This window comes from Labrus mixtus, chromosome 1 (genome assembly GCF_963584025.1).
Source record: "Labrus mixtus chromosome 1, fLabMix1.1, whole genome shotgun sequence".
In the NCBI taxonomy this organism is placed as follows: domain Eukaryota; kingdom Metazoa; phylum Chordata; class Actinopteri; order Labriformes; family Labridae; genus Labrus; species Labrus mixtus.
The window spans coordinates 28,650,272-28,663,066 of NC_083612.1; the positions used below are offsets into that span (position 1 = coordinate 28,650,272).

At 38.5% G+C, this 12,795-nt stretch overlaps 1 protein-coding gene across 1 annotated transcript; it reads left to right on the forward strand.

Annotated features, from left to right (window-relative positions):
- The first annotated feature begins 44 nt into the window (after nt 1-44).
- Nucleotides 45-12,688, forward strand: LOC132976396 (nuclear receptor-binding protein-like). Its single transcript, XM_061041052.1, has 18 exons — nt 45-203; nt 575-988; nt 1,355-1,477; nt 1,960-2,061; nt 2,222-2,311; nt 2,595-2,635; nt 2,777-2,871; nt 3,219-3,302; nt 4,280-4,338; nt 4,427-4,525; nt 4,717-4,849; nt 5,417-5,507; nt 5,818-5,868; nt 6,150-6,285; nt 6,482-6,535; nt 6,703-6,766; nt 9,933-9,988; nt 10,279-12,688. The coding sequence occupies exons 2-18, from the start codon at nt 746-748 to the stop codon at nt 10,354-10,356; spliced, it is 1,599 nt and encodes a 532-aa protein (XP_060897035.1). The 5' UTR covers nt 45-203; nt 575-745; the 3' UTR covers nt 10,357-12,688.
- The last annotated feature ends 107 nt before the right edge of the window (nt 12,689-12,795 follow it).

Genomic DNA, 12,795 nt, shown 5'->3' on the forward strand with positions numbered 1-12,795 from the left:
CTTTTTGTTAACTCCACACCACTGCGTCTTTTGTGCGCAAACAAGCGCTCCCAAAGTGAAGCCCCACCCCTCCCACTTCTGCTGAGGGAAAGAGACTGGAAGCCCAACATATTTTATGACGAACTACATTTTTTCTTTTTAGCATAAAGCGTCTCTTTTAACTGCTTTTCATCAACATGTAACCCGAGGATATTGATCTTGCGGTAGGTAAGATGCCTGATGCTTTGTCGCTCTATTTTATGTTCGCCATTTATTTATTTACCTCACATTAGCTTGTTTGCCGGGGAAAGTTAGCTAAGGTGTGGGAGGCTGAACTTCTGTAAGCTAACATTGAGCACTCAAACGCATCGTTAGCTATGATATTAGGCCTACAGTAAGTTAAAATGTCTCAACTTTCAGCCTCCTTTAACACTAATGTTTATCTGCAGCTGAGTTCAACCAATAGCATCCGATATAAGTTCATGTCAAAGTTGTAAACTAACAGAGGTAGAAAAGAACTTGAAAATATAATGCTTGTAACTTTATAGCTAAAGGTAACAATACCCCCTCTCTTTCTACATGATTCATTTGTCAGCACTCCTTCCTCCGTCAGCTGTACTTTGTTGAAAGCCAGGCCGAAGAAAAGAAATGGATTTGTGACCAGCACCCAGACAGAGGAGAAAGCACTGAGGAGGCTTCCCATCATATATTGCAGCTAAAGGAGCTAAAGGCTGGACAGGAAAAGATAGCAGACATAAAAGTCATAATGTCAGAGACACAGGAACAAGGAGCTCCAGGTACAGAGGGAAACGTGCCTGAGGTCACGGCAGGACACATGCCCAGTAATAGTCCACAGGTACAAGATGCAGCATCTGGGGCTGCACCTGCACCTTTGACCATACAGCCTCCTCCTGTCACCACAGCAACTGAGGATGAGGATGAGAGTGAAGATGAGTCTGAGATCTTGGAGGAGAGTCCCTGTGGCCGCTGGCAGAAACGCAGAGAGGAGGTAGGATGGAGCATCAAATGTTCAACCTTAACCTTTTTTTTTTAAGTTATTATGGGACTCATACATTGTCTGCACTTTTTAAAGTGGCCTTAAGCTTTGAGGTTGACTGGATTCATGGATACAAAAATATTGTGTGATACTTTTCTTCTTGCTGTTTAAGACAACAAAATAATATTCAAACATATCATATTAGTTAAAATAGTTTTATATTTACTGCAGGATCATTATTAACACATAGATGTTTTAGAGGAGGGAAGATAAAAAATGCTATTGAAGTTTTATTGTTTAATTTGTGCACGTCTTGTAATTCACTTCATTGATAAAATGTATCATATCCTTACTTATCCTCTGGAAATTCTGTTGCAGGTGAATCAGCGTAATGTCCCAGGGATCGATGCTGCGTACTTGGCCATGGACACAGAGGAAGGTGTGGAGGTAGTTTGGAATGAAGTCATGATCTCAGAAAGAAAGAACTTCAAACCGCTGGAGGTGAGATACGGTGTCACAGAGTTTTGGTCATATAGATCTGTCAAAAGATTTAATTGTACAGTTAACTAAATGTGGACCAGTGAAAGAAAGCGAAACACATTTTCTTTGTCAACTTATCTCAGGGATCTCCAAGGAAATTAGCAAAAAGCACATTTAAGAAGCTGCATGGGAACAGCTTTGCTTGAAAATAATTATTTTCTCACTTTCATAAATATCATAATAGTTGGTGTATTTTCTGCGAAAGAACTTAATGTTGCAGCTCTCGTGTATAAGAACTTACCACTCGAGGCTGAGTTTTATCACCGACTGTTGTTAGAGGAAAAAGATCAGATGTTCAAAGCTATTTGACAACCTGCAAAAGAAATGAATCTTTAGAATTTCTCCACGTGTATGGATAGATACTTCAGAAATATAACCTACCAGTAAGATAGAGAGGAGTTTAAAGTGTCTTTTTTTATGCTTCATTTCCCTTGTGTGTTTAGGAGAAAGTAAAGGCAGTATTTGATAAGCTGATCCATTTGGAACATGCAAATATTGTCAAATTCCACAAGTACTGGGCGGACACGAAGGAGAACCGGGCCAGGGTGAGTCTCTGAGCTGCCAAAACACTCACTGTTGTCCCTAAAGCTGGAGACATGTTAACATGGCGTGTTATTGAACTTTTGACTTTCCTCATTTAAAAAAAACGGTAAAAAAAAAAAATGTAATGTCATTATATTTCCCATTCTTTCTTTCTGTCTTCAGGTGATTTTCATCACTGAGTACATGTCATCAGGGAGTTTGAAGCAGTTTTTAAAAAAGACAAAGAAGAATCACAAAACCATGAATGAAAAGGTAACACCTGAGTCTTCATTATTAGTACTAAGTGGTGGTGAAAGTCTGACAGCTGTACCTGCACGTCACATGTTGTGATAAGTGACAGCTACTTTATCATATCATAGGATGGACGAGAAGGTCTTTGGAAAGTGATTTAAAAAACGTTTGAATAGATCAATTGGCTGTTAGAAAAAGGAAGAACACTTGTATGCAGACTGTATGCTGATTTGACCAGAGTCAGATCACATTTTGAAAGTCATAGTTTCTCCATATTACAAACATAACGTGTATGCTCCTACAGGCTTGGAAGAGATGGTGCACACAGATCCTGTCTGCTCTCAGGTTGGTTTCCCCTATTCATCAATTATTTTTAAATCAAACTGGTGGTTACTGAAGGAGAAATGCACTTTGATCATAAACAATCTGAATCATTTTGTCATGTAGTTTATCTTTGTGTTTGGTGTTTTTTCTTCGGTGCTGCAGTTATCTCCACTCATGTGATCCTCCCATCATCCACGGCAATCTAACCTGCGACACCATCTTCATCCAACACAACGGGCTCATCAAGATCGGATCAGGTATGAAGAAGCCCCTGGTTTCAGTCTTGAGAGGTTATTGGGCTGGAGTGAATGATAGAATAATACTGAATTGAAGGAAGGAATATATGAACCTTTTTTTCCGAGTCCAAACTAACCAAACACATTGTGTGAGTGTAATTTAGACAACCACTGTTGTGTGTGCACATACTCAATGACTTGAGTGCAGCTACAAAAGCACCATCTGCTAAAGACAGCTTCCTAACTCCACAGCACATTCTGTAGATTTAACATTTTATCTTCCTCATGCTTCATACTTACTTTTCTGAAAATGCTCCAACCTTCTTCTGTCTGTCGTTTAAAGTCTTACCTCTTGTTCTCATCTGCAGTTGCTCCGGACACCATCAACAGCCATGTGAAGACGTGTCATGAGGAGCAGAAGAACCTGCATTTCTATGCACCAGAATATGGAGGTAAACACAATTTAAAAGACATTTTGAAGTCACTTCAGGGCTGAGCTCCAGAATAAACCAGACTATGCAGATGTGTTGAAAAATCTCTTAAAACATTACTTTTTTTTATTTTATTCACCAAACTATGTGGTCTCTCACAAGTTAAACCATGTATTGGATTAAAAAAAAGTACAGTTCAATCATGATAACATACTTTTCAAGTATTTCTTTGGTTTTCAACATAACATGGCAGAAATGTCATTGAATTAAACCCTTTTCACAAATACGGAAATCTCCTGAAAATCTCCAGAGATTAGGCTACCCGGAGGGGCTTTAGGCTATATGTGAACGCAAACAACCAAATTTTTCGCGCGGACTTCACCCGGAGTTTATCCTGCCCTGTTTTTTTTAAGTCACGTCTTACCTCAGGAAATCCCCCGACCCCCCTCCCGTCTGACTGGGATAGTCCCCCGCTGTGAGGAGCATATGTGGACGGCTAGGTCGGGAGAATCTCCGGAGAAGTCCTCCTGTAATTATCTAGATATTATCTGGAGTGCATATGTGCAATCAGCTATATTGTTAAATGTGCTGGCTAAGCATTTGATACTGACGTTTGTAGACAAAGGTACTCAATGCTGAGGACACAATTTGGTCACTATACAGTATACATCAGTGAGGTGCCCAGTTGATAACCCCGGTGATGTCTTTGCTCTTGCTGCTCATACATTGTGGGGCCATTAGGGTCATGTAGTAGGTTAGGTGAGGGGTCAGCAGGCCATAATTGGAAGGAAGGGTTTCCTCACTGAGTACTTATCCTTTTCATGAGGGCACAAGTATCTTGTGTTTTATTTAAAATTCTGCACTAAATGTTTTTGTGTCTGCATTATGATTGCAGTCTTAACATGAAAAAAACGCTTTATGAATGCTTTTTGTTATAGTCTGATGTGTAAAAATTAAACAATGAAATGACATTCATTTTCTGCTTATTCTTTCTTAAGCTGATGATGATGTCACCACAGCTGTAGACATCTACTCCTTTGGCATGTGTGCCTTAGAGGTGAGATTATGGGACTCATAATAAATGATGGAATGGCCTGTGTCTTTCCCTAATGCAACTCATTGATGTGAGTGTTGGTGTGCTTCAGATGGCGCTCTTGGAAATCCAGGGGAATGGAGAGTCCTCCTATGTCTCTCAGGAGGCCATCACCAATGCCATTCAGTTACTAGAGGACCCGCTGCAGAGGGTGAGATGAAGACAGCAGACTTGTGTTTATGTTTGCATGTTCATGAGTATCTTGACATATAATGCCAGTATAAACTGCCTCCTTGCTGTACATTAAACCTATCCCTTAGTTTTGAAGATGAAATTCTAATTAGGTAAACAAGTCACCTTTGCAGAGGTGTGAGACCAAAATGTTTGTTTTGTTTTTTGCAGGAGTTAATCCAGAAGTGCCTCGAGTGTGATCCCAGTACGAGGCCTACAGCCAGAGAGATGCTGTTTAATCAGGCTTTGTTTGAAGTACCGCTGCTAAAACTGCTGGCTGCACATTGTATTGTCAGCCACCAACGTGAGTCTTTAACATACACATACAAAAATACCAGAACACAGAGTAACAGTTTTGATAATCTGGACCAAAGACTGCATAGATGATGTGAACATAGACTCTTAATCTCAAAGTTAAACCTGCCTTAAACCTGCATTCTCTCTAATGTCCACAAGGTGGAGGCTCTATTGTTTGCAAACAGATGAGCCTACCTGTATGTTATGTAGAGTTTTTCGGTTCAGTTAACATTTTGCTAATGATCCTATGGCCTCTTAAATACAGCAAGATGTTTTACGTTGTTAATAGTATTCCCATTTCTAGTGAAATAGATGATAAGACCAAGATGGCGATGGCTGAAATTGCTGTCTTATATGCATCAGTGAGTTGTGATAATGATTCCTTATTACGTTTTATTTCCACACAAACTGAAGCACTGGACCATCTGATACAAAAACCACTTACATTCAGTGTGGGATTTTCCCTTTCTTTTACATGATCAGATAAAACTAATAATAAGTTATTAAATTATACATTTAAAAAAAGATTGATCCTAATAGCCAATTTGTTTATTTATGTTTTATTATTGTCCAGACATGATTCCTGAGAATGCCCTGCAGGAGATAACCAAGAACCTGGACCCCAACCTAGTCATCGCTGAGACAAGAGAGGACGTTCAGCTTAAGTAAGCTAATAATAATGAAAGATAATTCAGTAACAACAGATACAAATGTTTCACTTAGGATCAGAATCCGATTCTGATAAAAGCAGCACTCATGCATTTCTTTATGTTTAGCAAAGGTAGCAAAAGTAAAAGAACATAGAAGACATTATCAAATAGACCCTGATATCATCTTACATTTTGTGTTTTTAACAATTTGTAATTACTTAAATATGCAAATCCTTACGTATTATTTTGTATAAAACATCTCATTCTGCTGGGATTTAAAAACCTCAAACTGTAGAATGAATATTTTCCTTGTTTTTCCCTTTAGGCTTTCACAGTTTCCTGCTTTAGAGCTTGATAAATTCCTTGAGGATGTGAGGTAAGACATGCTGCTCTCCTAATTTCAATTTATGTAAGACCTGAAGGCACAACACTTTGACACCACATGGGGGCAGCATTGGACCATTTTTATTATGTTCTTTGTTTTCAGTCCTCTTTCAAAACAATATCTAAATGTGCTTTAGTTTTCCATTTTTTGTACTACATCCTATAACTCCGATATTTTTTTCCATCTTCATATCTTCCCATTTCTTTGTCTCATCCATGTATCATGTTTTCTTCATCCCTCACTTTCTTGTTCTCTCTATCTCGCTGTATCAGGAATGGTATTTATCCAATGACAGCGTTCGGGCTGCCCTGTTCTCAGCAGCCTCAACCTGAGACTGTACAATCTCCCGTTGTTGTCCCCTTGGTCAAATCCCCGACTCCTGAACCTGCAGAGCTGGAGACACGACGGGTCCGTACAACACATTGTCCTATATGTTACAAAATGATGATACAGTAAAAAGAAAAACTCTCCATTCTGTTAACTTGTTTTCATCTTGCTGAATCAAGATACATACTGAACATTTGATGGACTTATGCACTCTTCTGAAAATGTACTAACACTAGCATAGTTCCATGCATATTGAGCTTTCATATTTCTTCTGCAGGTGGTTCATATGCAGTGTAATGTTGAGTCAGTGGAGGAGGGAGCCAAGTTTCATGTAAGTCTCTGACAACATTACCAATGTGATAACTTATTGTTTAACCTATTCAGAATGTAAAATATGCTGTAGGTTAATAACCAACATGATGTCATATTTTAGTTCCTAGTCATACAAAAGTTAAAAGATGTGAGATTTGCCTTTTTTTTGTCTGTTTCTCCTTTTAGTTAACGTTACTGCTGAAACTGGAGGATAAACTGAATAGACATCTAAGCTGTGACATGTTACCTCGTAAGACCAAATCTCATATCGCACTCTGACACTCTACCTCTGAGCTTAAAGTAGTTAGTGATGTTGTTGTCGTGATCCTACCAATGAAAATGTTCACCCAGCTACCAGAGGTTCTGGTTAAGTTTTGTTACATCAACGGGGAGCTGGACTGTTCAGTCAACAGAACAACCTTTGGCATTTCCACAAGTCTAAAACACAGTGTGTGCTGCAATCTGAAAACCAAATGATATTGTTGAAGTTGTAAGATTAGGAGAAGTTAGAGGAGTGTAAAGGCTATTCTTTCAGGTGTATATCTGAGTGTGTGTTTTCTCACATTTGTCCCCATACTAGCACTTTTACAGGTGTGTAAAATATCAGTACCAGAAAGCAAACAGTATTTTGCCGTTCTTGTTTGGTTAGGGAATGACCTAACCAAAAAGTCTTTGTGTGTACGTTTGCAGAATGTTCTTTCTCAAGTGAAAACACTCTTGAACCTTCAGAGTTCACAGATTTTTTAGAAGTGCCCTCTTTTTAGTCATTCTTACAGGTTTTGATTTATAGCTAGGGTTGTGGGTGATTTGTAGAGTTACATTTGACTTTAGGTGTTGATAAAAGAAACATTTCTGTTAGTTTTAGTTTGAATAATATTGTTATTAGTGGAGTTCACTGAACTCTCAGAATTTACCACACAGCGCTTTGTGTACAGTAGCTCTCCGTGTGTGTGCTCTTAGGCATGGAGGAAAGCGGGAGTGAGGTTCCAGTGGCGTCACAATATACAGCATGCAAGACTATTTTAGGCAGGGAGACTGACTGTCGCGTATGTGTCATGAAAACCTTTCCCCTCTATTTTGGACAAAAAATGTTGGACTGCATACAGGAGGAGATTTTATAATGGCCATAGGGGCTAATTAAACGATAAAGGCATTCAATCAGTTGAAAGCATTTTCTGTAAAAACAACAAGAGTCCTCCTTGAATTGTCTGCGGATCTATACTTATTGAATGTGTCTATTGGAAATTTCGGATTTTCAGCTAAATGCTGTGCATGAAACTATAGAAAATGAGAAAAGTTTTAAAAACAAAATGATCAGATTAAGTTGGTATGATCCAATGTGTACATTCACACACAGGTATGGTAGGCATGTCTAATGTTGCAGGCGTGTGGGGAATGCCTGGCCTGTGAAAGGCTGCAGTTGACAGCTGTCACCTCCTGTGTCAGAAGCTGACCAGCTCTTCCCAGGCTTTCATCTCCATGTCTCTCACTCATACACTCACACACGCGCACACCCATGCACATACACATCCATATGATGTTATCTCTTTTCTGTCTTCCCACTGTTTCTCAGATTATATGCATGTTCTTGACACTCTACCCTTAATACCACTTGCAGTCTTGCACACGTGTACTGTAGCTTAAATCAGTGCACACTAGTTCACCTCGCAGACACACCCTGTCCTCTTTGCAAACAGTTCCTCCTGATGATATCTGAGGATTTTCTTTCAAACGTTTCTTATCAACATGCCAAAGTCCAAAGTCACATTAACTAACTGATCCACTAGATTTCCTCCCTTGTCCTTCCTTTTAGGATGTCTTTCCTACAATCTATTTCGATGAAATCGAAGGTTTTTTTTTCCTCAGTGGAAATTGTAAGAGAGAGAATATCTGAAACCACAGAAGCAAGTTCCTCCCTCCACAGTAATATCTGTCGCACCATCATGTAGCCTAGGACTGCAGTTATTTTTCTTTTCTTATAGATGACAGTTCAAGCATCCCTTTCACTTTTTTGTCTGGTCCCAGTCACATTCCTGGTGCCATGGTAAATTGATCGCATGGTTATTAAAAATCAGTAGACTATGACAACTCCTCTGCTCAATAGACTGAAGGAATGACTCAACTCAAGGAAGTGACTATTAAGAGTGATAACAAAGCTAAATCCCACTGGCATTGAATACTATCCCTGTTCTAAGAGACATGTCTGAAATGTGAGGATGTTTATGCAGACGTATCTCCATGTTTTCTGGAGAAAGTGGGCATTCAGTTTTTTAACCTTGTGTATATTTTGAGTCTTCTGTTGATGCTCTTTGTAGTTCAGTTCTTTGTGAACTTACTTCCCCTCAGCTTTCCTCATACTCACCAAAGGCAGTGTGTTGTTACTCTTCCCGGCAGGAAAAATACTGTAAGAGCAGGAAATCATTTTCTACTGTGCTGCTGACACAAATGTTATCTCTGCCTACTAAATTAAATTGTTTCTGTGTAAATGTTGAATGTGCAGTCTCAAAAGAAATATTACCTAAAAAGTTCTGGCAATGCTTTAGTTAAAGAATTAAAAAATGGGATAAACTCTATGTGGGGGTAAATTAGATTTGGGGATGAAAACAGGGCTCAGTAGTGTTTTAGAAAAGATCTACAAATATCAGCCAAGAAAGAAAGTACTGGATTCTAAAACTGAAGAAAGGCAACCGGGCTTAGCTTGGTCCATTATATCATTAAGCCTTTAACAGCTTGGCCAAAATGAAATACTTATAAACCAATAATGCTGTAATGAAGGCCATGCTGGTTGGCATACATGTTGGCTTTTTCACTTTTCCTGCCAGGCTCTTCCCTTTTTCAACCATTCAATGAAATACATAAAAACTATTCATATGGTGCCAAATCAGAGCAAAGTTATTTCATTAAACTTTACATCCAGAGCAGGTCTAGGCTGTACTCTTTCCATTGTTATTGTTTTCTTGTTGTTGTTTATGTCTTAACTACAATAACCACAAGGGAAACTGTACCATGAACCTGGTAGAGTTAAGCTGAGGCAGACATGAATATAAAATACAATTCTACTATTCACTTAGCAGACGCTTTTATCCAAAGTGACGTACATCAGAGAGTAAGAACAACACAAGCAAGGATCTAGAAAAAAGGGAACAATGTCAGTAAGAGCAAACGATCAGCTTTGAGTCCGATTGGACACAGAGGTGCTGACAGGCATTGCACAGAGGCAAAGCACAACATTGACGGCAGTTCTTGAGAGCTCTAATCAGTACAGAAACCATCTTATAAGTCATCGTTATTAAACCAATCGTCATTACCATCATCATTAAGGTTGCAGGTATTCATGATAGAGCTGGGTCTTTAGCTTTTTCTTAAAGGTGCATTAAAAATAATAATAATACTAACTGTGCTGGTGTGTGTTTCAGATGAAAATGTTCAAGAGTTGGCTGAAGAGCTGGTGGAGCTGGGCTTAATCAGTGAGGTGGGTGTTTTAGGATTTACATTGAAAGTGTGTGTGATACTTAATGAAAGTGTGCTGTTTCTGTACCACACTGAAAAATCTGTTGTGTACCCTCCAAAATGAACACACTTTACCATCTAAGTGAAAGATGCACATATGTCTTTTATGTGCTCATCATCCCACATGAACGATTTATGTTTACTCTTTATATCTATGATAAGAGTTCATGTAGCCATATGACTCATTACTTGGATACTTTAAACAGATTCATGCCCTGTGCATCACTGAAAATGTTTGTTTGTTCTCAACAGGTGGACCAAAACAAAGTATCCTCTCTACTGGAAGAAACATTCAGCCAAGCTCTAGCAACGCTACCCTCGACCGTGTAACCCCCTCCTCAAAAATACACTCTTTCAACGCTGTTACATGTTGTATTAGGTTACTGAACACAGTAACTTTATTTAATGCCTTTTTATGTATTTTCTACTAAGCCTTAGGAGGAAATGTGACCAAAAGAGTGAGTATTTCCCTCTGCTCTGATTAAAACTTCCTAAAAGCGCACAAAACTTCATCATTAAGCCACTTTTAGAGCCCGGGGGAGTCTTACGAAGTCACCTGGAGTGACTTCACATTTTTATTTCAAAGGTCAAAGCATAAATGTAAAGTGTGTTTTATGTGTGGTATTCTTCTCAAGGAGTTGGCATCTAAGTTTGCTTTTAAGTTAAATTAAAAGGTAAACCTCATTAATGCTGCAAGAGACACTTGATCACCACAATACTGACAGGGTTACTTGCAGCTTTATGTTAAAGCCTACTTTTTCTCAAGGGTACAGTTATATTTAAGTGTGGTGTATTTACATTGATTAACATTATAATGGTCCGTGTCTATAAACATAAACAACCTGAGTTCACTTCACTGGAGTTACACCACAGTCAAACTCGATGTTATAATGGTGGAGTCCACACCAACAAATCTACAGATTTGCTCACAATGAAAGGTTACATTTCTATCTAAAAGATATTTCCAAAATAAGAAAATACGTTGTTTTTTTTCTGGGTCCATATGTCATGTGCTTATACCTCTTAAATGACTCTATTTTATTTCATGTCAAACGAGAGAAATGTCCCAGCCCTCTGGCTTTTGTGATGACCAATCTGTCAGCCATCAGATTCAATACATGCAAAAGGTTGGAAGCCTGAATGGTTACTTTCTCACTTTAGTTTGTAATTGACAAATACCCCTGACTTAAAACTTTAAAAGGCCTTTGACACAGAATGTGTGTTCACCAGTGCCTGTCACATATTTTGGGAGGCATCACTCCAATTGTATCTGGAAAGAATAGATATTTGGTTACTTTAGGTACTGTGAACATGGTGTTACTGAATTTCTGTTAGTGTGAATTTTTATTTTATTTTATTTTTTCTCCTCTAATTGCTTCATGCTAGACCTATAGACCCAGCGCATGCCTTTAAAGTCCTCTTGTCTAAGTTTGTTATAGTTATGTCATTCGTTGTTTTGATGTTTGCTGCTCGTTGGGTTCACACATGCGTCTCTGCCTTTTAAAATCCATTCATGTGGGATTTGTGTACTGAACTTGGCTGCCATAATGCTGTAGGAAGAGGACCTGCCCTGGTGAATATTTTATTTATGTCATAGATGCTGTATATAATGTCTTTTTCTTGACCATTTCTTTTTCATTTCAGTCAGAGACCATATGGATGAGAGTCTTAGCCAACACATGTTTTTTTTTTCTTTTCTACGGTTTTTCTTTTGATCAACTCTTGATAGACCTGAAACTAAGTGGGTTGACATCACCCTTCACTGACTGAAGCATCCCCTCAACTTAAACACAGTGTTTTGCATCATATATGGCTTGTTAAGACCTGTATTTAGATCAGGGAGTTGCCTGTGGCCTTTTTGTGACATTTTGGCTCAGAACTCAGAACTCTTTGTTATTTTCATCTGGTACTACTGTGTCTAAAAAGCTCATACAGTTCAGGACATGAAAACAAGCAGAAAGAATGCAAAGAAAATATCGCACATGAGGTACAATTTAAAGCAATACATTACATTTTTAATTATTACTACTTTGAGGTGTCTTCTAAATACAATCCCAATGTCATTGAACTAATATTGCATGAGCATGCATGCAATATTAGTTAATGTTGAATTATTACGGTCACTCCAGTCATATATATTTAGGCCACTACTGTACTTCAATCTGCCTTTTTTTCACTTTTGCTTCATGTATTACCTGTAGTCATTGATGATGTATTGTTTATATTATTGGGGCTTTGCTTGAATGTCTATTTGTGAACTGCTATGATTGTATATTCCAAAGATATGTTTTAGAGTCAGCCATGAGAATGTAAAATCATCACTTCTTGTATAGAGAAGTGGTAACAAATGTGATCACCAGAGCAGCTTTATACATCTCCCCCCCTCTTTCTCTCTCACTTTCTCTCTCTCTCTCTCTCTCTTTCCCTCTCTCTCTCTCTTCCACCCAAAGTATTGGTGGTGATGAAACCGGTTATTAAATAATCATAACGGGTGTGCAGCCTTAGCCTGTCATTCAAAGATGTGAGCCAATGGTTAAATATGGAAAGTCTATATTTTGTAAATGTGCGAATGTCAGTAAACATGTGTGTATTTTCTCAAACTTGTAATCTGACAAAATCAGCAAAGTATGAAAGTTCTTTCAAATAAATGTCTGAAATATAACCCCTTGTTCATTTGATCAGGTGTGGATGAAAGGCTTGTTTCTTTGGTTTCTTCAACTTTCCCCTTTCGTGTGAGAGACTGTTTCCCGGGTCTTTGTCTTTTCGAAT

Excerpts from the sequence above, each read along its gene's own strand:
- LOC132976396 (XM_061041052.1), top strand. The coding sequence starts at position 746 with ATGTCAGAGACACAGGAACAAGGAGCTCCAGGTACAGAGGGAAACGTG. Across the intron at positions 2,872-3,218 it reads GCTCATCAAGATCGGATCAG|TTGCTCCGGACACCATCAAC; the intron begins GTATGAAGAAGC and ends TCTCATCTGCAG. Across the intron at positions 4,526-4,716 it reads TAGAGGACCCGCTGCAGAGG|GAGTTAATCCAGAAGTGCCT; the intron begins GTGAGATGAAGA and ends TGTTTTTTGCAG.